This window comes from Peromyscus eremicus, chromosome 3 (assembly GCF_949786415.1).
Source record: "Peromyscus eremicus chromosome 3, PerEre_H2_v1, whole genome shotgun sequence".
In the NCBI taxonomy this organism is placed as follows: Eukaryota; Metazoa; Chordata; class Mammalia; order Rodentia; family Cricetidae; genus Peromyscus; species Peromyscus eremicus.
This window is the reverse complement of record NC_081418.1, coordinates 95,316,766-95,344,746: the sequence shown is the minus strand read 5'-3', so window position 1 is coordinate 95,344,746 and position 27,981 is coordinate 95,316,766. Positions and strand designations below refer to the sequence as shown.

Here is a 27,981-nt window from a genome sequence, read left to right as displayed (position 1 = left end):
TTTGTGTAGTCCTGGCTGTGCTGGAACTCACTCTGTAGACCAGGCTGGCCTCCAACTCACAAAATCTGCCTGCCTCTGTCTTCCAGGTGCTGGGATTAAAGGCGTGGCCACCACTGTCCGGCTTGTGATTGTGGTTTTGTTTTTTTTTAACCCACTGCTTTCCACTGCACTGTGCTAAAGATTGGACTGGGGGCCTCGCCGCTTCTAGGCAGGCTCCATACAACGGAGCCACTTAGCCACTGTGGGCTTTTGTTGCTGTGTGTGTGTGTGTGTGTGTGTGTGTGTGTGTGTGTGTGGTATACTCACATGTGTGTGAGCGTCTGTAGAGGCCAGAGGAGGATATCGGCTGTCTGCTCTTATTCCCTTGACACAGGGTAGGCTGGTAGCCAGCAGACCCCAACAGTCTTCCTGCCTCTGGACCCGCAGCACCGGGTTAGAGGCACGCATGGCCACAGCTGGCTGTTCTGTGTGGGTGCTGGGGAGTTCACCACAGGCCTTCCTGCTTGCGTAGCCGGCACTCTTCCCGGCTGAGCCATCTTCTCGGTCTCGGCTGTGTGCCTCTAGCTCATTGCTGAAGGCACATTGGAGATGCCTGGGTTTTATCAGCTGTCTGGGGTGCTTCCCCGTCTCTGTCCCTCGGTGGCAATACTGTAGTACTCGGGCGTAGGTTCCTTGTGGTAGGGTACTCATCAGTTTCACATGCCCGGCACCTGGCGCAAAGCCTAGCATGCAGTAAATGCTTTTAATAAATGCTTGCGGGATCACGTTGGTGCGAGAGACAGTGAGCTTCACATCTTCAAAGTGTGTTGCCTGGGCCAAGGCCAGGAGTGGAGCCTGAGGCAGCTCTGGCTCCTGGCCTGGAGGCTGGGATCTGGGTAACAGATGGGGCACCCTTCCCTCCCTGTCTCTTCAGGGAAGAGGGTCCTGGGCCGTTTTCCCACAGGAGACTTCAGGGAGGCGTCTGTACCTCATAATTACCCATAATGACCAGGTACCCTCTTGTCCTCACCCTGATCAGTACTAATCCTGGGGAGACCTGTGCTGTTTGTTCCCAGGTGCCTAAAGGTAACACAGAAAAAAATGAATCCTCCACTGGCCGCAGAGGAGAGGAGTCGTCGCCAGGGTAGGAAGCGGAGCTTGGGAGGCTGCTGGCGAGGTGTGCTCGTGCCACAGCTCTGTGCCCAGGAACCTTGCTCAGGGTGGCGTCTTACTTCCTGCTGTTCTGTTCCGGAGTCCGTCCCCCCAGATGGTCCTGCCTGTCAGCATGCTAGTCTTCCCATGGCCATTGTATTTTAAGCTTCTATTGGGAATGAGAGGCATTTTTTTTTTTCCTTTTTAATTGCTATGTGCACATGTAGGCTAGTTGGTGGAGGTGAGAGGACACTGGACAGGTTGGTTCTCTCGCTCTATGACATGAGTCCTGGGAATTGAACTCAGATCGTCAGGCTTGGCAGCAAGTGCTCTTACCCAACTGAGTAATCTTGCCAGTCTGGAAAGGCACAGTTTCTTCATGCAGCTGTACTGGTGTGCCCCTTTGTCCCGTGCCCTCACTAGTTGATCAGCTCCAGTCCTCAAGTCCTGGTCACTGCTGTCCCAAGAGCTAAGGTGGCAATGGAGATACCATCCTTGCCTAGCCATGCGAGATTTCCTGTGGCACATGAACAAAGCACCCTCCTCTCTAGGAAGCTACGTAGAGCCCACAGGCTGACATGTGGGAGCTTCCACTGTGGTGAAGCCGGGGTCAGGCTGTCTGATGTGTGTAAGGTGAAGGTGGGGGTGTCGATGTGCACAGGTCCTCTGTTCCTCCACTAGCTGGCTTCCTGTGTCTGTCAGGGTATAGCACTTTAACCATTGTCTGGGAGGCCCTTTCTTCTTGTCCACTCATCTCTCCAGCAGGGCAGCAGACCCAGAAAGGTTTTCCCTAGCTCCTTTGCTCCTGTTTTAAATCTTTGGGAACAGCTCAAAAGCAAGGGTACACTCAGGAATGTTGGGGTTCGGGGAAGGAGGTGGGAGTACTGTCCTGAGCCCCCACCCTGTCCTGTCTGTGAGCACCTTGATCCATCTCCATGTCCACCTGAGTGGGTGAGATGCTGTGTGCCAGGTGGCCCCAGGACTGCCAGGGGCTTCTTCTGGCAGCCACTGCTGTATCCCTGCCAGCCCTGGAGGAGCTGTCTCCTCAGGGTGCAGAGCAGAAACTAACAGATGGACCTTGGTGAACCTGTGGAGTAGATCCAAATGCTTCCTCCCAGGGCAGAAAACATTCCGACAGAGGCATGGTGGTGCTGGGCAACTCAGGATGGGCCTTACCTGTAGGATGAAGCTTGCTTGCTTTTACCTCCCTGTGCACACTTGAAGAGCAGAGACTTAGATCTCTGACTGGTCAAGCCTGTCCGTGCACACGGGGGGGTGGGGGGGGGGGAGGTGGGTGTAGACTGCTGTCCTCTGCCAGCCTGTGAGAGCCCTGTTTACTTAGCTCCTCAGCCACCTGGGCCCTTCTCGTCTGTGCTCACCTTCATTGGGCCACAGAAGGGGGCTTCTCAGAGGGTAGTTCAAGTTAAATCAGCCCCTTCCCTGTCAGACCTGTGGATCCCATTTATAGCCAGTAGGAGGCTGGTGACTCCTATGCCCCTGGAAGTTTGAGAAACAGGTGGTCTGGGAGCTGGCTTAAAGGGATTCTGCTTGCTTGGGCCGAAAGTCTTTTAAGTGTGAAAGCTGTTACACTTCAGATCTGGCCAAACTCTGGAAATAGTTAAAAGTTTTTCTCGTTTGTGACAAAGAATGTAAATTCATTGCAGAAAAGGAAAGTCTGGTAAGCAGAAAGGTATTCTGATTTTTTTTCCCCATTTATAACTCATTAATATTTTGATCTTTCTAGAACAATCTTTTTCATCTTAATGTCTTCATTGAAATTTTTTACCCCATTATCAAAGTCATACATGTTTACTGGATATACTGTTTTCTAGTTGGATAAAGTGATATAAAAAGTCTTTTTCTTTTTAACTACATTTAGTTGGGATATGTAGTTTTTCATTTGTGAATGTGGTTTTTTCTTGTATTTATTTTGTGGTGATCTTATTACTGAAACCTTAATATATTGTTGGCATCCAGTCTTTACCTCAGGAAATAATAGAAACATCTTTTAAGTAAGGGTTTCCCTTTCTTCTGCCAAACTTCTTAAAGACAAAATTTTAAATATCTCTGTGTATGGGCCAGAGCACATGCAGGGAGGTCAGAGGACACCTTCTAGAAGTCTGTTTCCCTCCACCATGTTGACCCCAGAGATCAAACTCAACTCCGCTGGTTTAGCAGCCAGCAGGTTTTACATGCTGAGCCATTTTGCCTGCCCCTTCTCTGCCAAGCTTTTAAATTATGATTGTGTGATCAAATCAAGCCCCCCTCCCCCCGTTGTGACAGGCAGACCAGAAAGTAGGTACTACTTTAGCAAACCAATAGGAATTAGAGGGCCGCTGGGCAAGTGGAGGTTTCATAGGCTAATGATGGTTTAATGCTCATCCAGGTAATCTGGGGCTCTTGGTTCATTTTCTAATTGAGGCCTGGGCTTGGGCCTGGGGCTCTGCATGTCTCACATGCTTTCCAATGAAATGCTGCTGGCAGCTTTTAGACCACCTTTTGCATAGGTAATAGAGGGAGGCAGAAATGCCCACATCTGTCTGCTGGTCAGAGCTCCCTCAGGGCATGTTATAACTCTCTTCTGAGCTGTTTCCTTGGGACACCAAGCTGTAGGACTAAGTCTCATGTCTGGCTAGGTGACTTGGCTAATAGCTAGGCCTGTCTGAGCCCCTAGATTTCCTTGTCTACAAATGTGGAGAAGGTAAATGCTTATCTCATATCTGGGGAAACTTAATAAGAGAAAAATGAATTAACTAAATGGGTGTAATTCTTTGGTAGATGTTTTCTCTAGTACTTTCAATATTTCTATCTAAAAATTTCCTAGAAAATTTTCATTCATATTTTTAAAATTTTGGTCAGGCGTTTTACATTCACTGGTGATTATATTCCTTTGAACTCTACTGAGACAGATGATTGCTGTGTGGCCCAGAGTAACCTCGGATTGACTGTGTAGCCCAGGCAGGCCTGGAGCTCCTGGTGATCCTCTGGGTTCAGCTTCTCTAGTGCTAGGCTTCTAGGCATGTGGCACCGTTTAGCGCATCCTTTTTAAAACGACCAATCTCGTCAGATGTGTTTGGTTAGACTTCTGAACAGCCGTCGCTCAGGTTCATGTATAAAAGTCACTGTGTTTTGTTTCCTAACTAGCTGCTTCAGTCTTTATTTGTGGTGATTCATTTTTTCCTACTTCTGTTCGCTTTCCCCCATACCTCCTTGGATTAAAACTAGTTTTCCTCCTTATTTTGCAGAAGTACTTCTGAGATCAGGGCTTTTTCTGGTACTAGATACTGTTCTCATTGATACTAATTTATCTTTGAGTCTGCAGTTGTGGTTTTGATTTTTTTTTTTTCCCCCTTCTGACCCTAGAGCTATTTAGGCAGCTTGCTAATAAAGCTTTCCAGATGTTTCTTGGGTTAGAGAGGGCTTTGAGGGCTGTGCTCCTGGGCTACTGCTTAGCATTCTAAGCGGTGAGCTGCTCCGTGTGGGCCTCGATGTTCTGGTTAGAGCCTCTCTGCCTGTGGATGAAACACCCAGCACCCTCTAGAATGCCAGGAGAGGAGTGGGTGCTACCCTGTTGTGGAGGGCAGGAAGGGGTCTCACAGCGAGAAGGGACTCTTCCCTGGCAACGGTTTCTGGCAACCCTGTTTCTGCACAACGCTGCCACGGCTCAAATGCTACACGGGCGGCCCCTTCCTTCTCTGTTCCTCAATTCCTGACTCAGTAGCTCACGTACCAGTCCTTGGTGTGAGGAAGACCTGGGGCCTGGTGGAGGGGGACTGTTTGTTAAAGAACCCAAGATTTAGAGCCCTCTTGTCACTGATGGCCTGTGTCTTTGACCACTGGCTTTTTATGTTTGTAAAATGCAGAAAATGTAACCTCACCTCAGAGACTGGAAGGCTTTTAGGGTCACCTATTAGCTTTCCTATTTTTAAGAACGTACAGTTTTGGCATAATTTCATAGTTTCCAAAAAGTGAGAGGAAGGCTATAAAAGAATCTTTTCATCCACCTCCTCAGATGTTAGTGCGTTGTTACACTTCCTTTCCTCCTTCCCTCTCCTCATCTCTCCTGGGATGCTGGGAATTGAACCAGCATCTTAGCCGTGTTAACCAAGCCACACACCTAGCCCCTGTCTCTGTAATTTTTGAGTCATTTGAAAAACAAATAGAAGCCCCGATGTCCTTCACTTCTGAAAGCACGCCAACAGCCGGAGTTGTGGGGTCTGGAGGGATGGCTCAGTGGTTACAAGCATAGAGGACCCAGGTTGGAGTGGCAGCACCCATGTCGTAGCTCACAACCACCTGTCACTCCAGGTCCAGGGGATCTGACTCTTGTGATGTTCCCAGGCACCTGCGTGCATGTGGTACACAGACAAAACGTTCACACATGTAAGATAAAATAGTGTGACTGCAGTCCCCCGGGAATCTGCAGACCCCGTGCAAATGTTGCTGGTGTCTGTGCCGTTCTTGTAGAAGACATCTTGGCCCATCACATACCACGTTCACAGCCCTGTTTTATTAATTTTTTAATCTAAGTTGCCTAGGCTGTCCTCAGACTTGAATTTATGATCTTTTTTTTTTTTTTTTGCCTCAGGCTTTCCCAATATCTCACTGTGTAGCCCAGGCTGTCCTGGAACTCAATCTGTAGACCAGGCTGGCCTCTAACTCAGAGATCCACCTGCCTCTGCCTAAGTCCGAACCACCTGATCTTGTCTCATCATTGAAGTAAAGTGGAGTTGGGCCTGGTTAGTACTTGGATGGGAGGGTATTTTTTTAATAGTGCTGATAAAGAATAGGGGCCCAACTGCTCTGGGGCATGCAGCAGGGCAGTGTGAGGAGCAGAGCTGGGGATCTGGTATCTGTCCTGGAGTCTGGGTGCCCAGCTAAAGTCCACAGGCAGAGGGGTGGGGCAGGGCCAACTCCCAGGAACTGCTTTCCTTGTTCTTGCCCATCTGTCTACAGTGCCAGGCCACAGCCTGTGCCCCACCCTTTCCTGGCTGGTTGGGTGTCGGCCTGGGATCAAGGCTGAAGCTTGGGAGGAGAGGACTTTAAAACTCTAGTGCCCCTGAGAACCGTGCTGGGGACAGGATCGCCACCGCCAGAGGAGCCAGCCCAGTTGTCCCTTCCCAGGAGGAACACCCTCGGGCTAGGGGGTGGACTTTGAGCCACACTCCTCCCCAACCCCACTGTTGGGGGCCTCTGGTTAGGGACTTGTTCACCCCTCACCTGAGAAATATGTCTGAGCACTGTCAGGAGTCTGGATCCGGGTGAACAGGTGGCAGATTCACCTGCTCCGCATCTTCCTCCAGGTGCAGGACATCTGGAGCGGGTCATTTACATTACAAAAGGGACACATCCCTGGTAGATGACCCTCCTGTCACCTTGCTCTCACCTGGGTGGAGGGTGTTAAACTACAAATTGCTTTTTTTCCCCCCCTCAGTGAATGATTAGCCTTCACTTTCTTGTCCACACCCCTGCTGAGAGGGCTTCCTCCCTTCAAAGCCCTGTGGTGAGGTGTGAAGGAGGTTTATCTTTGGTTAAGAAAGGAGCCTCTCTCCAGGCCCCTGGGGTGGGGCCTCCTGTCACCGAAACTAATGGAGTTAAAACCACTTTTCTGATGCTTCAGCCTGTCTGGCCTCTGCTGCTGCGCTTGTGATTGTGAGCTCACCCTTACAGCGGGCCCTCCCCTCCAGGCCCTCCCCTCCAGGCCCTCCCCTCCAGGCCCTCCCCTCCAGGCCCTCCCCTCCAGGCCCTCCCCTCCAGGCCCTCCTCCCCTCCAGGCCCTCCAGTCTGGTGTTCCACTTCTGCTTTGCCCTACAGCCTCTTTTTTTTTTTTGGTTTTTCGAGACAGGGTTTCTCTGTGTAGCATTGCGCCTCTCCTGGAACTCACTTGGTAGCCCAGGCTGGCCTCGAACTCACAGAGATCCGCCTGGCTCTGCCTCCCGAGTGCTGGGATTAAAGGCGTGCGCCATCACCGCCTGGCTGCCCTACAGCCTCTTAAGGAGTTGAAAAGAAAGGTTTTTTTTTTCTTCTAAAAGTGTGCGCATGCGCACACACACACACATACATACACACACACACACACACACACACACACACACACACACACGAGTGTGCATATGGGAATCAGAGGATAATTCCTGGAGTTGGTTCTCTTCTGCCCTGTGGGTCGAGTTGTCCGGCTTAGTGACAGGTGCCACTGCCCCGTTTAAACTACACCGCTCCGAGAGTGGGGTTAGTATGTTTCGAGTACCTTTCTCTCATGTCTTCCACCCCCAGAGAAGCCCTGGGGAGACAGGACTCAGCTCCCTGGATTCTCTTAGTCCCCGCCCACCACTGATGGATGCGCTACCTGAGGATCTGCCCAATCTAGACATTTTCATATAAATGGAGCCACACAGCTGTGACCCTTGGTGCCCCTCACTTTGATTCTGCGCTTTCTCGAGGCCTGCCTGTGTGTAAAAGTTCATAATCCAGAACATCGGGTTGGACAGCTAGCCCACATTTTGTGTGCACATTCAGCCATGGGTACACATTTGAGTTGTTTCTTCTTTGTGACTGTTAAGAATGCCATTGGTATGAATAATCATATACAAGTTTTTGTGTAACTGACATTTTTTGTGGGTTTTTTTTTGAGACAGGGTGACTTGTATAAGCCAGGCAGATCTTAGACTCTGACTTTTGCCTCAGCCTTGAAAGTGCCAGAATATAGATGTGGGCCACCATGCTTGCCTGGCATACTCCTCTGTAAACTGGGTTGTCTCTTTATTACTAAGTTGTATGAGTTTTAATGCAAATTAGTTCCTTATCAGATGTATGATCTGCAAGTCTCTTCTGGTTTGCCCCAGCTCCCGTCCCCCTGGGGTGTGACTCCCCACATGTACCTGATGGATTTCTCTGAAGCAGAGACATTTATTATTAGAAGATAGCCCATGGGAATTAATCCTGTCCTTCCACCGCGTGGGTGAGTGCCAGCGAGTGCCTCTGCATGCCCAGCCATCTCACTGCCATCCCACAGGATGGGATTGCTGAAGTCCGTTTTCTCTTTGCTCTTTGTTACTCATTGAGTGTTACACCTAAGAAACCATCCTCTCATCTGGGGTCATGGCGCATGCCTGTCTTTTAAGAATTGCGTAGTTTTAGTTCTTACACTTGTATGTTTGGTTCATTGTGAACCCGGTTTGAGGCACATGTTCAAGTTCTGTTGCATATGGTACCTGGTGGTTCTGCTACAGTTCTTTTCCTGTTGCGTTATCTTGGTGTACCTTGCAGCTGTTTTTAAAGGTGTCTTCTTAACCATTTAATGTATATGTTTGTGGGTATGTGGGTGCTACAGGGCCCATATGGAGGTCAGAGGCCGACTTGTAGGAGTTTCTTTCCACCATGTGGGTCCCAGGGATTGAACTCAGATCACCAGGCTTGGTGGCAAGCACTGTTTATTACCTGATCAGTGTTTCACTGGCCCCTTTGCAGCCTTGTGAGGTGTTTATACCAAATGAGATGGCGAGATTGATGATTATAATTTTTTATTAGTTCTTTATGTGAGTTGTTTGGGATTAGCTTTTACATTATATAAATCAGTAATTTTAAAATTTTAATTATGTAACTATACCTAGTTAAGATATAGTATAACATTTCAGTATATGTGTATGATGCTTAATGATCAGATCTGGGTATTTATATCTGGTGTATTTATATCAAACATTTATCATTTCTTTGGGAGCATTCAGGATCTCTTACTAGCTTTTTTAAAATTGTGTTTGAGTGTTTTGCCTGCATGTATGTCTTTGTACCATGTACATGCAATGCCCACAGAGCCAGAAGAGGGTGTTGGATTCCAAGGAACTGGAGTTGCAGATGGTTGTGAGCAATTGTGTAGGCGCTGGGACTGGAACTTAGATCCTCTGGAAGAGCAGCCAGGACTCTGAACTGCTGAGCCCTCTCTCCAGCCACGCTCTTACCTATTTTGAAGTGTACAGTTCGTTTTTAACCATAGTTACCCACTGTATTATAAAATAGAAGTTGTTTCTCTTCTCCACCTGCACTGCTGGATCCCCTAGCCACACTCTCCAGGTGTCATACTCATATGTGTGAGTTTTTTCTTAATCCATCATAGGTCATTTTGTAAAGTACAAACAGGTTTCTAGGAAACCAGTGTCAGATTCTGATGCAAGTTCTAAAGTGTACACTCCTGTCTTCTATATTCACCTCGCCATGGATGGATGGCGATTCAGAGCAATGCTGGTCCAGGGCTACTCAGAGGACTTGGCCATGGGCATGCCGGGTATACTCAGTTTGTTTACCCCTTGCTGGGTGCTCTCAGACCTGTTTCTCAAGCAGTGCCTTGCAGGCCTCATTAGTGTCAAGCGGGATAAGAACTGCAGATCCTGGTGGTGGTGGTCCCCACTCCAGTCTTAAAGGGCAGTTTTCTCCAAGGCTTGCTAATGAATGCTACAGCCTCTAAACTGTCATCCAGATGAGGTGAGCTGCGTGCTAAGCTGAGTGAAGCCCCACCTGTTATCAAGGTTGCTTCCTACAGTGTGGCTTCTGCGGCCAGTCGGGGAATTAATCGGTCAAATAGATGAGGAGATTTCAAACAAACAGCCCACAACCCACCTGGACAGCCAGTGTGTGCTGGAGGAATGTGGCACACCATGACCCGTCTAGAGATTGAACCAGGGGTTCTGCACAGGATGTGGGTGGTTGAGGGACAATGAGGTATCAGAGGTGTCTTATATAGTTAAGAAATATATGCAAATGCAAAGCTTTATGACATGTTAAGGGGAAATTCATGTAAACTCACTGAATATACTCAGAGGTCCCAATTTTTTAAATGAAGTGTATGGTGCATTAAACTGTGATAAACTCCAAACCAAGTCAAAAGGCACCAAATACCAGCCAGGCATTCTCAGTCTCCTTGTGTTTGCCTCATGGCACCTGACGGTGAAGGAGCCCTCCATTCCACACCTCCCCACGACTCTACTGAACTGTTCTCTCTTCCTTATCTTTCTCTTATGACCTTGCCTTATCCCCTGGAGTTGTGCACCAGAGTTTCCCTGGCTCTGTCATGAGTTCACTGTATGCCTTTGATAGTCTACCAGCCGCCACACAAAAAGCAGATTCACTCAAAGAAAGCCTGGGGTCAGTCACCCTCTCGTTACATATTCAAAGCCAGAGTACATGGACACAGGCTTATGGGCTCCTCCACACTTTGGTGACAGTGATGCAGTGTGAATGTAGAATGCCAGTCTGTGAGACAAGGACCCTGCTCTGTTGCCACAGTACCCCGGTGCCTAGCAGTGATGCTGACTGTGTTGGAGAGATGGTTTGTAGTTCTGTATGGCTGGATGGAAGGTGATTGTTCTTATGGGCTGACTGCACTCATAGGTGGAGTTTCATTGTTTTGTGGGGGCTGCTGCAGCTCTTTTACCTCTTAAAGAACGTTCAGTTATTTGTATGCATGGTTTGATGTCATAACTCATAAGGTGGGGTGTTGTTAGTTTCATCCATCTTTTTCCTTGGTAGTTAAGGGTTTCAATGAGTACCTAATATTCCCATGAATTGTCCCATAATTTACCCCAATGTTCTGTTCATAATGAACCAGTTTTCACTAATATGTAGAAAGGACTTTTTAGAAATTCACATCTTTAAACCCAAGTTCCTAGGCTCAGCATTCTTAGGGGGAAGGGTCTTTCTTGCCCAGGTTACGCATTTGTTTACGTACTTAGTTGTCAGTCTTTTACTCTGAAATAAAAGTAAAGAATCCAGTTGTGAGAGGGCACCCTGGCCTGGAAACCAGGTTCCTTGGGCCTGGGGTCAGTGGACTGGAAGAATCTGGGTCAGTGGACTGGAAGAATCTTAGTGTCATGTTGGGTGAAGGTGCTGGGCCTCTTGTGTAGCTGCTTTAAGATTCGTGGGGGGGGGGGGGCAGAGGACATCCTTAAGTATCAATTCCACTTTGTATGGAGACAGATCTCACTGAACCTGGAGATGGCTGTGTAGGTTAGGATGGCTGACCAGGGAGCCAGGCCACCCACCTCCATTTCCCTGGCACCCCACACCCAGCTTTAGGTGGGCCCTAGGGATCCGAGGTGCCATGTAAGCACTGGACCCACTGGATCTGTCTCTGCAGCCCTGCACTACCCCATGAGTCCTTGAGAAAGGAATGCACAGGGGAGCGAGCTCTTTGACGATTTGCAAGAGAAGAAATCTGTTACTGACGTTGAGACCCCTCTGCAACTGGGGGTGCTTATTATTCTCCCAAAGAACTGTAACTGGGTAGCAGGGAGGGTAGGTAACGGGGAGGCTGTGGGCCTCCACATTGCTGCTGCTGCTGTTGATGTTGGAGTTGGCTTTAAGGCACTCCCGGTCTTGAGCTTGGCGAGTCTGTGCCTCATTTAGCTCGTCGGCTAAAATTGACGCGGAGGAGCCGGCAGCGTTGGAAGCTTGCACCTAAGCCAGATTCGCTTGCTTCGTGCAGTTTGTACCCTCCGCCAAACTGTGAGCTGCTTGCTTTTCTACCTCAGCCTGAATCCTCCTGGGTTTTGAGGGCTCTGGGGCTCCTTCAGGAGACAGACATGGGGCCTTTCACCAAGGCTGGCTCTGTCAGGGAACTGTGGTGGCAGCAGTGTTTGCTTGCTGGTTTCCTGAGCCTTTTAAGAAGGCTTTTTTTGGGGCAGGAGGTGTGGTGGAGAGGCTGGCTGTGAACAGCACTAGGCGGGGCCTCACTGAGCCATGGGTGCCCCAGTCCAGTGGGTGCCCCAGTCCAAGGACATGTACTATGGGGCTGGCCTAGTGGCCCTGTGGCCAGGAGTACAGGCTGCATGCCTCGGGACTGTGTTTTTGCACAGCAGGGCTGCAGGGGAGTCCCGTTGTGCCTGGGAACCACCCTGACAGCCTGACCTGGTTATGCTGTGCTGGAGACTTTGCCTTCTGCTAGTCCTTTGATGTGGTCAGCTCTATTTCCTCCATACTGGCTGGAGGCTGTGGCCTGGTGGGGCCCCCAGGGGCCAGGGCTCTGTACTGGGCAGCTGCTCTGCCAGGGGCTGCAGATGGGGGTTTGAAGTTGGCAGCCATGGCTCGTGGGTGAAGGTTTCAGGTTTCTTCCAGGGCACTCTTGGTCTCCCAGACACTCCCCTGGTTTTCTTACTGGACTCGTATGTGAGAGACCAGTTTGTAGCAACAGAAACTGCGCAAAAAGAGCCCACAAGTCCTGTCTCTGGGCTTCCCTTTATGTTCATAGGCTTCCACATGTGATTTTGCTACTGGGATTCTATCCTTAAGCCTTTTCTCCCTAAAGAGAGATCAAGTATAATCTGAACAAGAACATTTTCTGCATGCTTACTCTGATGTATGTGTATACACATCATACATAAAGTTTAATATGCGCAGTCACTCAGAGCCAAGCACTTTACGTGTGTGTGTGTGTGTGTGTGTGTGTGTGTGTGTGTGTGTGTGTACACCTGCAGTGTCTGTTTTGCTGTACACTGTTAAAGGGATAGAATTAAGTCAGTGTTTTGAGTTGAATTGCTGCCCCCCCCTTTAAGAAAGTATGCACTGCCCCATCAGGAAAACATTCCCGAACAATGGGGGTGTGTGTGTGTAGCTCAGTTGGTAGAGTACTTGCCCACCTCCAGGAAGCCTTGGGCTCAATCTCCAGCATAAACTCCATGTGGTGGCACATGCTCCTGATTGAAGCATTCACAAGGTGGAGACAGGAGGATCAGAAGTTCAAGGTCTTATTCCCTCCACAGAAAGTTTGAGGCCAGTTTGGTCTACATGAGACCCTGTCTTTTTCAGTTAATATGTAGAGAACGCAGGTATTCTGAAGTCGTTTTTTTCCACTGAACAATTTTCTGTGTTTTTATATTTTCCTGTTATCAACTTAAACGACATATCAACAAATGAAGTGTCATAATTTTTCTTGTGTATATTAATATGTATACATCATAATATGCCAAACAGATAAAAACCTAACTAAAAAGTACTGCTTGCCTGCATGAGTTCTTCTAGTCCATTTTTGTCTTTGCCTTAGAGACCCAACCATTGCCTTGAATTCAATGTTTATCTTTCCTTTGATGAAGTTTTCATTATACACTTGTATTCCTTTACGTTTAATTTTGCTTATTTAGTAGAAATCTTTAGACTCTTCAGAATATATTTAGACTCTTCAGAATGTGTGTGTGTGTGTGTGTGTGTGTGTGTGTATACTTTTTTGAAGATCGGTCTTTGTTTTTGTTTTTGTTTGAGACAGGGTCTTGCTATGTAGCCCAGGCTGGCCATGGACTCATAGAGATCCTACCTTCCTCTGCCTTCAGAACAGCTGAGATTAAAGGCGTGCACCACTGTGCCCAGCATAAGGCCAGTTCTCTGTGTGGGCGTGCACGTGTGTGCTCACTCACTCTTTCTTCCCCCTCCTCACGTAGATGTCAGAGAGTAGCTTATATGAGTTGAATCTACCTACCATGTGGATTCCAGGAACAGAGCTCAGGTCGTCAGGGCTGGTGGCAGGTGCCTTTATCCACTGAACTATCTCATCCTTCTCCACTTTCCTAACTCATCCTGGTTTGTGAGATCCTTTCCCAGTCCTGTGGTTGGTTATTCCCACTGCTGCTTATGACTCATCTGTTTGGTGATTGGTGAGCTCTCAGGGTGTCTGCACATGTTGCTGCGATGGTTAATGCTTCTATGAATTGTGGACATGCCACCTCTTGGGTGTGTGTATGTGGTCTCTCTGGAACTGGAACTACAGGGCCACAGGATGTGCATGTGACATTAAACGTAGTCCACAAGTGTTTCCAGAATGATCGTCCTCTGGCCTTCTTGCTAGTGCTGTACTCCATGGGCACTCAGTGCTAAACTAACACACCCTTTTGTGGTACTTGTTACATGCATTCCTGTGCTGCTGTGAGCACACGTCATGTGTTTTAATCCTCATCGTGACCTTGAGGATAGATGATGTTATTACCCTCCCCTCCATTTACAAATTGAGGAAATGGAAGTACAGAGATTGACTTAGTAAGTGGTGGTGGCAAGAACTCACTGTTATCTTTTGTTTTGTTTGAGACAGTCTTGCTGTGTATGTAGTTCAGGCTAGCCTCAAACATCAAACTTTCCTGTCTCCGCCTCCTGAGTGCTGGGATTACAGGCTTGCATTACCACACCCGGCATCACTCTGGTCTTACTATTTTTAACTTCTAATTTTTATCTGTGTATATTAGTGTTTTCCCTGCACATATATGTACCATGTACACACCTCATACCTGAGAACAGAAAAGGCTAAGATCCCCTGGAACTGGAGTTACAGTTGTGAGCTGCCATGTGGGTGCTGGGAATAGAACCTGGGTCCTTAACTCAGAGGTTAAGAGCACTGGCTCTTAACCTCTGAGCTGTCTCTCCAGCTGCCTGCTCTGTGTGTGTGTCTTTGTGTGTGTGTGTTTCTGTAGTAGAGTATTTTTCATATGTTATTTCTCCATTTTCTTTTCATGAAGACAAATAGAACCCTTTAAAAACAGTCCTGCATTTCTGGAACACTCACGTGGTTTGTAGTTCTTTTCTGTTAATGCTTATGGAAGCAGTCTTGGCATTTGTGGCATTTTAATTTCTTCTATTGCCTTGTTGGTTTTTACATTTATTGAAGTGAGATTTGGAGTGCTTGGTGATTAAAAATGGCAGCACCGTATGACTGGGAACTGTTACCTACCTTCTCTGTGCTCGGTGTCCTTATGTACGGTGCCTGTAGAGTTGGAGAAGATTAAATGAGACAGGAGTGAGTGTGGGGAGCTGAGCGTGATGCTCAGCCCGCTCTGAGGGTGCTCCAGCAGAGAACTCTACAGGTCTGCGTTCAGCTTTTGCAGCCATGTGAATTGCTATTAGGTCAGAGGGCAGGGACTCCCATAGTGCTGGACTCCTGCCAAATGTAGCAGAGGTTGTCTGTCACAGACAAGGCAGAGTTTCAGCGCTTTCTTGAGCATCACCAGGCACCGAAAGATTATTCCACCTTGTCTTAGGAAAAGCAGATTTTCAAATGCTGTATTCATAACATGAGTAGTCACCATGAGAATCACATCTGACCCCTCCCCGACAGGAATTGACTCTGCCATTGTGCGGTGGGTCAAAAAGGTAGACATGGCCTTCTCTTGGGTTTGCAGTTTGCAAAGGTGGCACACCCCTGGGTCTCACGAGTGAGTGTGCACAGGTGCACACGTACTCTTCTGCCAAAGTGGGCAGCTGTGTGTGTCCTCTGCCAGGGCCCCCTAAAAGTCTCTCCATTACACATAGCTTTGTCGGCAAACCTCAGGAGGGGAAGACCCTCTGAAGAGATGAATAATTGGTCATCTCTAGATACATATGGTATAAACGGGATCCCGACGCTCTGAGAGCGATAGGGCTCGTTTCCACTTGGGAACCCAGCTGATGGAGAGGGTGGGGCGGCGAAGCACACGCCTTCCAACAGCTTCTAGCTTGGCTGAGTGGAGCTGCCGAGCCGGGCTTGGGGTGGAAAGATCTGGGTGTGGAGGCAGCCTCTATTGCCTCAAACTCTGGGGAGAGTTCACCCTAGAGAGTCCACCGTGGAGAGATGGGCGTTTGTGGAGGTTGTTGGAAGCTTGTGTGTTCTGGCTGCAAACACCTTGGACGGGTTTCCGCTAACGTGGTGTGTAGCTTACAAGCTGCAGGCCAGCTCTGTACTTGTTCTCTTGAACTCGGCCTCCTCCCAGGGCTGAGAAAGGATGAACAACGGTACCTCGCTCTCCTGGTACAGCTTTTCCGAAGCACCGCCCTTTGCTTTCCGTGCAGTAGAGTATTGCAGAGCCCGTGTGTACTTACCCTGAACGTCAGGAAAAACGTAAGAGTCTGGGACTGGGTTTGTAGCCCTCTCTGGTGTTGACTGAATTATCTGGAGAGTAGAGAATCCCACCCTTTCCCAGCCTTGCCCAACATCGGGGGTTCTGGAATCCCTCAGGTAGGGAGGGCAGGCTGCTGCTGTTGAACCCTGCAGCTGTTTGGGAGACAGTGGTAGAGATTGGGGAGCTCCAGTGGGGAGTTTGCTGTCGCAGCGGGAGGAACCTAGAAGTCCTGGCCAGGCAGGATGCAGAATGACATTCCAGCAGAGGCTCCTGTGGCCCGAGAGGGAGACAGGAGCGGTGCAGAGGTGAGCTCCCAGCTGCAGGTGTACACAGCTTCTCGGAAGGAGACATAGCTTAGGACATTTCTATGACCCATTGATGTTTACTCCTTCCAGTCTCCCAGGGACAAGTCTCTGCTGCTCCAGATGAGGGGAGCACACCCTAACCTGGGTAGGACCTAACAGGGAACCTGGAGAGTCGTCAAAGAAGGGTGGGAGGGCCCCAGGACAGCTGGGTGGGGTTTGTACCCAGAAAGTGGAGAGATCATTAACTGTGCCTGGAGCCTCAGAGGGTCTTGGGGAGGATGAGATAGATGCCAGTCAGCCAGCTCGGCAGGAGGCAGAGAGGCACGGGTTCCGGAGGTGTGCCAGGAGCCTCGTCCCTTAGCAGCTCGTGGCACAGTTGGCGATGCATCCCAACAGAATGAGGCTGTGCGTGGTGATTCAACTCTGTCATGGACTCTGGAGTAATCTGGAGTAAGCAGGATCGGTCAAGGAAGACTTCACCCAATAGAAATATTTTGTTCCTCATCTCTTAATGTTACTATGTTATCCCTGTGACCGGTTTGTGCTAGTGCTTTAGTTCAGCCTTCAGGTACAGATCTGGACAGTGACGGTAGTATCTGCCTAGCCTTTGGCTCACAACTCTCGGGACTTAGGGATGCCTAAATTTCCCCTCTTGGAATGTAAGTCTACCATGTGCTGTGTCCATGCGGCTACCCCCATATCTGCTTTCTTCTGTCTTGGATCTGGTGCACGGTTGGGGACCAGACCCAGGGCCTCACACGTGCAAGGCAAATGCTCTGTCGACTGAACTCAACAGCTTACCATGCCCAAAGCCTGCCTTGCCTCCTTATCACGTACCTGCTTCATCCTTCCATCTGTAAATGCTTCTCCCTTCTCCCCTCTTCCTAAATGACCTGTCCGTCTTTCCTGCCCAGTCTCAAAGATAACTCTGAGAGGAGCCCTTCTGGACGCCCCTGTGCATTCCTGTTTGGAGAGAACTGGCACCAGTTCCTCTCCCCACCAGTCCAAGTGCACCTGAGCACACAATGCCAGGGGCTTTTAGGCTGTCCCCAGGCCTGTTTGTCACCTTGCATCTGCATCAGAAATGCAGATCTTTGTTTGTGGCCTCCTAGGGGAGGAAGCCTCTGTTGAGGCAGGGACTGTTTGTGCCCTGCTGGTTTTGTGCTGTAGCCTTCGGGACCCATCAGTAAAAGCATGCTAGCCTAGATGTAAGAAGGGAACGGGACACAGCATAGTAGTTGAGCTGGTAAGAGCTGTTCTGAAAACTGCCCTTACATGGATTATGATCCCAAAGTCTGAGAAAGCTGTGGGACTCCCGGGCCCTGGGAAGCTGCTGCCCCACATCCTGGTGAGTGTGGATCATTAGCTGTTAGTCTTCTGTTGGAGTGCACACTGGTGTCTTCCGTGTATAATTTGTATGGACATGTGTAAGTACAGGGCTGTATTTACTCAGTTTGATTTTCTCTCTCCAGCCTCTTGACCCTTTGACACCAAGTCCAGCCTGTTTGTCTTTCTGGCAGGTGGCATGGTTTATCCCTCCTGTTTCCAACATCTGTGTGTTCTTCAAGAACAGCTGTGTTGTTGCTGGTGGTCAGGGTCTGGCTTAGGTGTGTCCTGGTTCTTTTTTGTTTGTTTGTTTTTGTTTTTCGAGACAGAGTTTCTCTGTGTAGCTTTGCACCTCTCCTGGAACTTGCTTTGGAGACCAGGCTAGCCTTGAACTCACAGAGATCCACCTAGCTCTGCCTCCCGAGTGCTGGGATTAAAGGCATGCACCACCACTGCCTGGCGTGTCCGGGTTCTTGATCTCTTATTAAAGGAATTGAAACAAAGGCACACTCAGATTGCAGATTTATTCAAAGGAAAGGGACAGAAGGGGCCAGATACACCAGCAAGAGTGGCAACAGGCCATCTGAGCAAAGGTACTGAAGGGTCCTGACTATTGGAATGTCCTTCAAGAGAAGGAGGTGTTTGGGCACTAAGGGCTTTGGGTAGTCTGTTTTTATTGACAGCTTTCAAGTTACATAGCCATTTCTCTATTTTGCATGTCCTTCCCCATAATACATACACAGTTAAGCATAAGATGGTAAATAGGGCCGGGCGGTGGTGGCACACACCTTTAATCCCAGCACTCGGGAGGCAGAGGCAGGTGGATCTCTGTGAGTTCGAGGCTGGCCTGGGCTACAGAGTGAGTTCCAGGAAAGGTGCAAAGCTACACAGAGAAACCCTGTCTCGAAAAACCAAAACCAAAACCAAAAAAAAAGGGGGATTCTCCTTAAAAGTTCACATTGAAGACAATTTAATTTGTGTTATTACACACATACTTCAATCCAGTTCAGCCCAGAATGGCCTATCTTCTGTACCCAGATCCAATTCAAGTATGATTGAATAAGAGCTAAGATTGATGGTCATTAAGGCAAGGAGAAACGCAGTCTATTGTTCAGAGAGGGGTGTGTGTGCAGATGTGTGTATACTGACATCCTCTGTTAGTGATGGGTTCAGAGAGGAGCTGGGTATATAGAGTACGTGGGGATAGGAGAGGAGGGGGTGTCAGACTGCCAGGTGCATTACTAGAAGAGGGGAGTGTGCAGAGCCCAAACCAAGTGGCGTCCCAGGTTGCTAAGCTATTCCCTATGCTGGCCTGCTTCACTGTGGCCTACTACTAGACCCCCCCCCCCCCCCGTTGACTTACCAGCTTGTACTCGGAGTATGGCTGGGGTATGGCGACAAGCCAGCACACTCTATAGCTGGCATCAACAGAATTGTGGCAGACAGTGCGAAACTTAAGGGACTTCGGATGAGTGGTAAATCAAAAGCCTACAGGGACTTCAAAGGTAGTATAGGTAAATGAAGTTATGATTGATTCAGGTGTTAATGAGTAATCAATCCCTGACCCCTGCCTGGCCTTGGTTTCAGAAGGCTGTACCAGTGCTGAGATGGGGAGTGTGCTTAGACCGTTGTATTCTGTATAAGCAGGTAGCTCCTCTCTGCTATAGACACATTTGCCAGGTAGAAATGTAGACCTTCAAGAAAAATCAAGGCTTCGTGTACAATTTGATCTTTAAAATGTATCATATCCCCCCCCCCCGACTCTGGACAGGCCAGCTAAGCTGGACCTGGTGGCACTTGTGGCTCTGACCTGGGCATCGTGGTACCAGTGTAACCGTCTCCTGCTTCATTAGCCACAGGACGCACAATGGTGAGGCAGGCTGGAAGTTGTTGAGCCTGACGGTCTCCTGGGAACCCGACTAATTATGGTCCCTGTACCCATTCAAGAATCTACCAGCATTCAAACTCAGGACTGAAAGTTGGGGAACATGCTTGCCCTCGGTGCACATTGGCAACTTCTGCCGGCACGTTGCTTTAGGCTCACCAGCAGGTTTTGAGAAATGTATCCGTGGGGTTCCTTAGTGAGGAAACTGGAATTGAGGTTTTCTTATCTCTCCCACGCACGTTGGCTTTCCTTCCCTTCTCTCTGTGTCTGTGTCTACTTTTCCCTTTATTCTCCTTTTGGTCTGAAACGCATTTTTCCTTCTGAGGGAACTGAGTGGCACACAGCCAACCTTAGTTCGTTCTTCTTCTTCACACACCAAAAATAACTTTTAAAATCCCTTTTCGTTGTCCTGACCATTTTGGGGAAGCCTCAGCTCATGTAGCATTAGTCTTCCTGACATTGTTTTTGTGAATCTTGCTACTCTCTGGTGTTTCTTCTTGGTTATGCATGCTGCTCCTCCTGCCCCTTTACAGAAAAGTGTGTAAAATTGGAGAGCTTCAGGTCTAGAAGCCACACTTGCGTATGATTCTGAAGTATCTTATGATCACATTCCTAGTATCTAAAAGGTAGTTTTCCAGCAGCTATTATATGGCCTGTGAGGAATAGGAGACTTTCCTTGTCATAGGAGTGTTCTGCCATACCAGCTATGGGTAGCAAAGGCCCAGGAGTGCTTAGGATTCAGACAGTACCTGCATTATTAACTACCACCCTTTGCTGGAGGCAGCTGCCCAGACATACAACAGTGGTGGTGTGTGATAAGTGAAAAATGGGGAAGAAGCCACAATATGCAAGGTACCTTGAAGACTCCTAGAGAAAGAAGCATTGCTAACTCTGAAAACTGGGTGGGATAGAAGTGATGCTTTAAGAATAAACCACAGTGACCGTGGAGAGGCCAGAAACCCTGAGGACCACATGCTCAAAGCTCTGAGACATTAGAGAAGCGTGTCCCTTGTGGTCAGAACAAGAGCAGTAATGAGGTGGGATCTGCAGGCTGAGGCCTCATGGCCACAGGACTGAGTTCCCAGTGGCCACCACCACTCTGGAGCCGTGGTGGCTGTGTCTGACATTCTTGGGGCTGGCATATTATCTTAGCCATCGTAAAGCATTTTGTGTGCTACTCAAGGAACTAATTTATTTTTTAGCTTATTTTGACAGCATCTTAAAACTTATACAAAGTTGTAAGAATTATACCTGGAACTCCCATGTTCCCAGAATGCTTACATTTGGTCTCATTTGCTTCGGCATTTTCTCTATATGTATATTACATAAACATATAAACATTTTATGACTACCTGGGATTAAGCCAGAAATATTGTGTTCCTTTACTGCTAAATACTTGTATGTGTTTGTCCTAATAAGGGCACTCACTGTTTTTATTTTGTTTTTTGGGGGGGAGGGGTAGTGGTTTCCAGACAGGGTTTCTCTGAATAGTTTTGGTGCCTGTCCTGGACTCGCTCTGTAGACCAGGCTGGGCTCGAACTCAGAGATGCACCTGTCTGTGCCTCCCCAGTGCTGGAATTAAAGGTGTGCACCACCACCGTCTGGCACATTCACTGTTTTTAAGAAATTTTGTGTGTATAAACATGAGTGTGCCCATGGAGGCAAGAAGGGGGTTATGAGATCCCCTGGAGCTGGAGTTACAGGAATTTATGAGCCACACAGTGTGTGCTGGGATTTGAACTCTAGTCTTCTGATAGAGCAGTAAGCGCTCTTAACTGCTGAACCATTTCTTCAGCACCCAAATTAGATTCTTTAGTTCTAATTACTACCTTTTGGAGGGGGCAATCCTAAGGATTGAACCTAGGGCCTCACATCTGCTAGGCACGTGATCTACCACTGAGCTACATGCAGAAGCATTTTCTTATCTAATTATGATGATCCAAGTCCAGATTAGGATGGACCAAGCAGTATCTGGTCCGTGCTGATACAGCTTGCCATCAGTAGGGCGATTGCTGCTTTTCCCTAGTTTGAGATCTCACCTATAAATGTGGACATCATCAATGTAAGTTGGAGGAGGTTCTTTCTTGATTTCAAGTTTTAAGAGAACACTTCAGTTACTATGTAGAACACTGCAGTTTTGTCGACCCGGTAATTTCCTCATAAGTAGATTGAGGTTCTACATTTTGGCAGGAGTTCTGAGTTGTGAGTCTTCTGTGTCCTATCCAGCCCAGGGTGTTGATGTTGTTGTATTGTAATGATAACTGTAATGGGTAGCTTTGATTGAAGAAATACCTTGGGCATTAAGACACACACCCCTGGGTCTTTCAAGGGCTTTTCTAAAGAGGATTATCCTGAATATGGAGCACTGTGCCAGACTGATCTTGTATGGAGTTAAAAAGGAAAAAGGCGGCCAAGTGCCAGCTTTTCCCTGTCTGGTCTGCTGACATCACACCCTTACTGCCACAGCTGCCTGGGTTCCCGCCATCACACCACACCTGCAGTGACGGATTGTACCCTCAGACTGTGAGCCAAAATCGATCCCCGTCCCCTTGAGTTGCTTCTTCTCAGTTACTTCTCGGTCACAGTGATGACGGTCATTGTTATATCTAATGTTGGTCATTTGGGGTCCTAACTAAAATTCTCCCTTGTATCGTTCAGCTTTCCATTGCCGTGGAAAACAAAACAACGGAGATAGGAAAAAAACTTGCTTGAAAGTTTTTAACAGTTTCAGAGGCTACAGTCAGTAGCCACTTGGCTTCATCAGTGTCTGAGGCAGAGCCAAGGGGGCTCACCCCCTGGAGCCAGGAAGTAAAAAAGAGAGCTGTGGTCCCATTAACCCCTTTGACCTGTTTCTCCCAACTAGGCCCTAGCTCAAGTTTCCACAGCTTCCTAGTAGTACTTGCCGCTGTGGACCAAGCTTTCAAGACCTGTGCCTTTAGGGGTGCTGCAGAGCTAGGCCACTGGACTGTGCGGCACTGCTGTGGCCCTTGAAGAGAGGTTTTCAGTAGATGTCAATCTGCACCTCACCAGGCTCCCACCCACTGCCTGTGACTTGGAAGCTGTCGTTCCTTCTGAGGTTTTCCTGGCCTGCACTGGAAAGAAGGATTTTCCAAGGGATTTTGAATCTTGCAAACTTAATGTCGTGTCTTTGTGTTTGCCCTTACCTTTCTGGGCTGGGTCACTTTGGCCCTACTTGAGTCTCGCCTTACCTTTGTGTGCTTTTGTGGGCATGAGTCTATAATGGTCATTCCTGGGTGAGAGGCCTCAATCTTTCCAAGCAGGAGGAGCTGAAATCCCATCTGCACAGCTGGCTCTGCTGGAGTGGGGCTAACCTCGGCATGGGGCAGCACCAGTCTCAATATGGGGCAGAGCCAATCTCCAGGTGGGGCTCCAAGGGTCAGTCATCAGTATTTCCCACAGGCCTGGGGCTGCATGCAGGAATGTGAGCTCGCTCTCCTAACTTAAGATGATTTAACAGGGAGAGAAAGGAACTGTGGGTTTCCTCCCCAGTAGGAAGCTGTGGCTGATCCTGCCCAGGCTAAGTGGGAATGCTGCTTCCCTGAATCGAGTGCTTTCTAGCTCCCTATTTACAACACACCATTCCATGTTGGAATGTCCCCGCCTCCCTCCCCAGCTGACACACACACAGAGTCACAGGGCCCTGGGATGACATTGGTTATTGGGAACTTAAGGCCTTTTTTGAGTATTCGTGGTTTTTGTAATTGGTCTGAGCTCTTACAGGGCCTGGTGACACTGAGAACACCCCTGTGTGTGTGCACATGTGTGTGTATGCGGAAGTTAGAGGACAGCTCTGGGTGTCATAGCTCAGGAGCCATCCACCCCCACCCCAGCCCTCCCCTCCCACACGGTCTCACTGGCCTAGAGCTTGCCAAGTAGGCCAGGATGGCTAGTCAGCAAACCCTTCTCCAGCTCTTGAGATGATGAGTGAGTGTGTGTTACTGCTCCTGACTTGTTCTTTTTTCTTTCTTTCAAATGTGGGTTTTGGAGACTTAAGTCAGGTCCTCGTGCTTGCCAGGAAAGCTCCTCATCCACGGAGCTGCTGCCCTGCCCCACTTTCTGATCTGTTAAAGACCTTTCGATTGTGGCTGCTAAAGCCCGCTAAGTAGTGGAGATGGATGAAGATGGACTAAGGCTCAACAAGTGCCAGGGAGAGAATTTGCAAGAAGAAAGAGGGGTTTGGAAGTATACCTGGGTACTACGAAGGGAGGTGATACTTTACAGTGTGGTTTATGGTTTTCCTTTTTCTTCCCCTCTCTGTTCTCTCTCTCCAGACAGGCTCAGAGCTCAGCCCGGTTGATGGACCTGTTCCAGGTCAGATGGACTCAGGGCCAGTGCACCATGGAGAGCCAAGGCAGCTAAGCACCTCAGGGGCGCAGGTCAATGGTGCTAGAGAGCCCGCCGGACCCAGTCTGCTGGGAGCTGCAGGTCCTTGGCGGGTAGACCAGAAGCCCGACTGGGAAGCTGCCTCAGGCTCTGCTCACACTGCTCGCTTGGAAGATGCCCACGATCTGGTGGCCTTTTCGGCGGTGGCCGAAGCTGTGTCCTCTTATGGGGCCCTTAGCACCCGGCTCTATGAAACCTTCAACCGTGAGATGAGTCGTGAGGCTGGGAAAAACAGCAGGGGTGCCCGGCCTGAGAGCTGTTCTGAAGGCAGTGAAGACCTCGACACACTACAGACAGCCCTGGCCCTTGCAAGGCATGGCATGAAACCACCCAACTGCAATTGCGATGGCCCTGAGTGCCCCGACTACCTCGAGTGGCTGGAGGGGAAGATCAAGTCTGTGGCCATGGAGGGAGGGCAGGAGCGGCCCCGGCTCCCAGGCACTCTGCCTCCTGGTGAGGCCGGCCTCCCAGCCCCAAGCACCAGACCACTCCTTAGCTCTGAGGTCCCCCAGGTGCCTCCCCTGGAGGGCCTGCCTCTGTCTCAGAGCGCCTTGAGCATTGCCAAGGAAAAAAACATCAGCCTGCAGACAGCCATCGCCATTGAGGCCCTCACACAGCTCTCCTCTGCCCTCCCTCAACCTCATTCCACCTCCCAGGCTTCCTGTCCGCTCCCTGAGGCCTTGTCCCCTTCCGCCCCTTTCAGGTCTCCCCAGTCCTACCTCCGGGCCCCCTCATGGCCTGTGGTTCCCCCAGAGGAACATCCATCCTTTGCTCCCGATAGCCCAGCCTTCCCTCCAGCAACTCCAAGAACTGAGTTTCCCGAAGCATGGGGTACTGACACCCCTCCGGCGACACCCCGGAACTCCTGGCCTGCACCTCGCCCAAGCCCCGACCCAATGGCTGAACTGGAGCAGCTGTTGGGCAGTGCCAGTGATTACATCCAGTCAGTATTCAAGAGGCCCGAGGCCCTGCCCACCAAGCCCAAGGTCAAGATTGAGGCCCCCTCCTCCTCCCCTGCCCCAGCACCATCTCCTCTTTCCCAGCGGGAGGCTCCCCTGCCATCCCCAGAGCCTGATGCCCACCAGAAGGCCCAGACGGCGCTGCAGCAGCACCTTCACCACAAGCGCAGCCTATTCTTGGAACAGGCCCACGATGCCTCCTTCCCTGCTCCCACAGAGCCTCAGGCTCCTGGCTGGTGGGCCCCGCCAGGCTCACCCGCCCCACGGCCTCCTGACAAACCATCCAAGGAGAAGAAGAAGAAGCTCCCTACCCCAGCTGGAGGTCCTGTGGGAGCTGAGAAAACTGCTCCTGGGATCAAGCCCAGTGTCCGAAAGCCCGTTCAGATCAAGAAGTCCAGGTCCCGGGACATGCAGCCTCTCTTCCTGCCTCTTCGGCAAATTGTTCTGGAAGGGCTAAAATTCCAAGTCTCAGAGGAAGTGCAGGCACCTCCACCTGCCCAGCTCCCTGCCCCGACTCCTGCCTCCCAGGGTGCTGCCTCCCAGAGCTCTGCTGACCCTCTACCCCCAGAACCTTCTTCTCTTGCGCTATTTGCACCTAGTCCCTCCGGGGACAGCCTGCTGCCCCCTACTCAGGAAATGAGGTCCCCCAGCCCTATGGCAGCCCTACAGCCAGGCTCCACCGGTGGCCCCCTCCCCCCTGCTGATGACAAGCTGGAAGAGCTCATCCGGCAATTTGAAGCTGAATTTGGGGATAGCTTTGGGCTTCCCGGCCCTCCTTCGGTGCCCATTCAAGACCCCGAGAACCAATCATGTTTCCCAGCTCCAGGGAGCCCTTTCGTCGCCCGCTCCCCCAAGAAGATCAAGATTGAGTCTTCAGGGGCTGTGACTGTGCTCTCAACCACCTGCTTCCAGTCAGAGGAGGGAGGTCAGGAGGCCACGCCCACCAAGGCTGAGAACCCACTCACCCCCACCCTCAGTGGCTTCTTGGAATCACCTCTTAAGTACCTGGACACACCCACCAAGAGTCTTCTGGACACACCTGCCAAGAGGGCCCAGGCTGAATTTCCCACCTGCGATTGTGTCGGTAAGTCCTTTGGAGTGTCAGGGAAGGACAGACAGTAGCCCGGTAGGCTTGGGTTTTTAGGCTCTTACATCTGGCAGATGGTTTACTGAATGCTTACCACTGTGTTGTGTCCTGGTGATAGACCCCAGACTCAGGGCACTATCCTCTCCGGTGGGCGCCCCAGAAACCCGGACTCCAGACCAGTTGATGCAGTCACAAGAGGCTTTATTTTAATCGTTGGCGCAAACAGACCCCCCTACACAATTCAGTGAGAGGAGCCCCGAACAATAATTGCAGGCATCTTTTAATGGCAAAAACCACAAAATTAGCATAGCATTGGGGGGCAATACATAATTGGCTAGTTTGAAGATCGGCACCAAGGAGGGAGAGTGCAGCTATGGGGACTTTCCATGGGGGCTGATTTTTTTTCTAGAATAGCCACGGGAGGTTCTGCTAGACCCAGACAGTGTCACAAGGTTATTCTGCTGATGCCACAAGAAATATGACAAGAATATTTCTGCTGAGGCTAACGGTTTGGGGACCTGGTTTGGGGGCCTGAGGCTGGTACTCGTTCCTCTTTCTCATGTTTAACTCTTTCACTGGGAAACGAGCTGACAGGCAAGTGGACAGAATCCTGAAGGAAGCGGGCACCTGTCCAAGTGAAGCCCCCAACATGGATCCTGGCTTCATTTTTTCCCATTGCTGCAGTGAAATGCTCAGTGAAATTTAAAGGGAAACAAGTCTATCTTGGCTCACAGTTTAAGGGTGCAGTCTGTCATGGCAGGGAAGTCACAGGAGTTTAAAGCAGCTGGTCACATGGCAGCCGCAGTCAGGAAGCAGAGAATTACGATGCATGCTGCTGCCCAGCTCCCTTTTTCTGTTAACAGAATGCCAGCCAGGGAGTGGTGCCACCCACAGTGGGCTGGCCTTCTATCTCAACTACTATAATCAAGAGTACCACCCCCATAAGCACACCCAGAGGCCCATCTCCCAGGTCATTCTAGATGCTGTGGTGATGCCAGTTCCTGCAAGGTGGTGCCTCTGCAGAGCCCGGCAGGGCCGTTGGCTGGAAAGGAGCCGTTTTAGATGTTGGGAGTGCCTTGGGCTTGAAAGTAGGATTTGTTTGGAATCTTTTTGGTTGAGCAAGAGGAAAATAGGATGAAGGAAAGGTGGCTTGAAGTGGTGGTCAGGGGTCAGATCAGTCAGGGCCTGGGGGGGTGGGGAAGCAATCAGGAGTTGGACTTGATCCCAGGGGAGCAGTAGGTTCTTGGGGTTTGAGAGCAAGTGATGTCTGCTATCTTAAGCATTTGAAAAACTTCTGGCTTATGGTGGAAGGAGAGACTATCCAGGAACTATAAAGAAAATGCCCTGTGCCTGAGAAGGAGGTGGAGGGAGCAGATGAATGGATGGTCCTGGAAGAGGAGGAGGTCTTAGATCTTGGCCATGGTGGTGTTCTTCACTCAGGACAGGTTTGGAGGGGAGTGTGCACTCCAGGTGTGTAGGCCCGAGTCTGGAGTGGCTGTGCAGCAGGAGGTAGCGTCTAAGTCAGGGGTTCTAACAAGTTAGTGTCCCTGTGCCCCAGGTCAGGGACTGAAGATCCCGTAAGTTTGTAGGCCTTGCTCTTGGGGGCCTTAGAACCACTCCTGTGGATGTGACAATCTCAGAAGAGGAGGTCCTTGGTGTGGTGGCAGCCTGGGGTCTGCTCCGGCTCCTGTACCCTGTTGCTTAAGAAAGTCTGTGAATGGCACACGCGTTTCAGGTATTGGCAGATCAAACACACCAGTGCTCATGATGAGCACATTGAATTCTTGTTCCTGACTTGTTCCCATGTGCAAACAGCAAATGACTGATAGGGTTTGTAAGGTGCTTGTCCCAGTTAGTGAAGAGAGTCGGGACTTCCATCCACTCCAAATACCCCAGACTCCGGGGTACAAGACCCAGGGGGCCATGTTTGGATTCACTTGGAACAAAGAGTTGGGCCCTGGGTTTCTTAGAGGGGTGAACAAGCCCATCAGCTCTGCCCCTTGTTAGATGTGACTAATAAGGTGTGGCTGTGAAGGTCCTCTGA

The 27,981-nt window shown here is 49.8% G+C and overlaps 1 protein-coding gene across 1 annotated transcript in view; it reads left to right on the top strand.

Annotated features, from left to right (window-relative positions):
* The window catches only part of Tet3 (tet methylcytosine dioxygenase 3), a 101,216-nt gene that overhangs the window by 26,642 nt on the left and 46,593 nt on the right, over positions 1 to 27,981 (top strand). Inside the window, exon 3 of the mRNA XM_059258055.1 lies at positions 23,780 to 25,934. Coding sequence (XP_059114038.1) covers positions 23,780 to 25,934 — 2,155 coding nt within the window. The remainder of the gene's footprint in view (positions 1 to 23,779; positions 25,935 to 27,981) is intronic.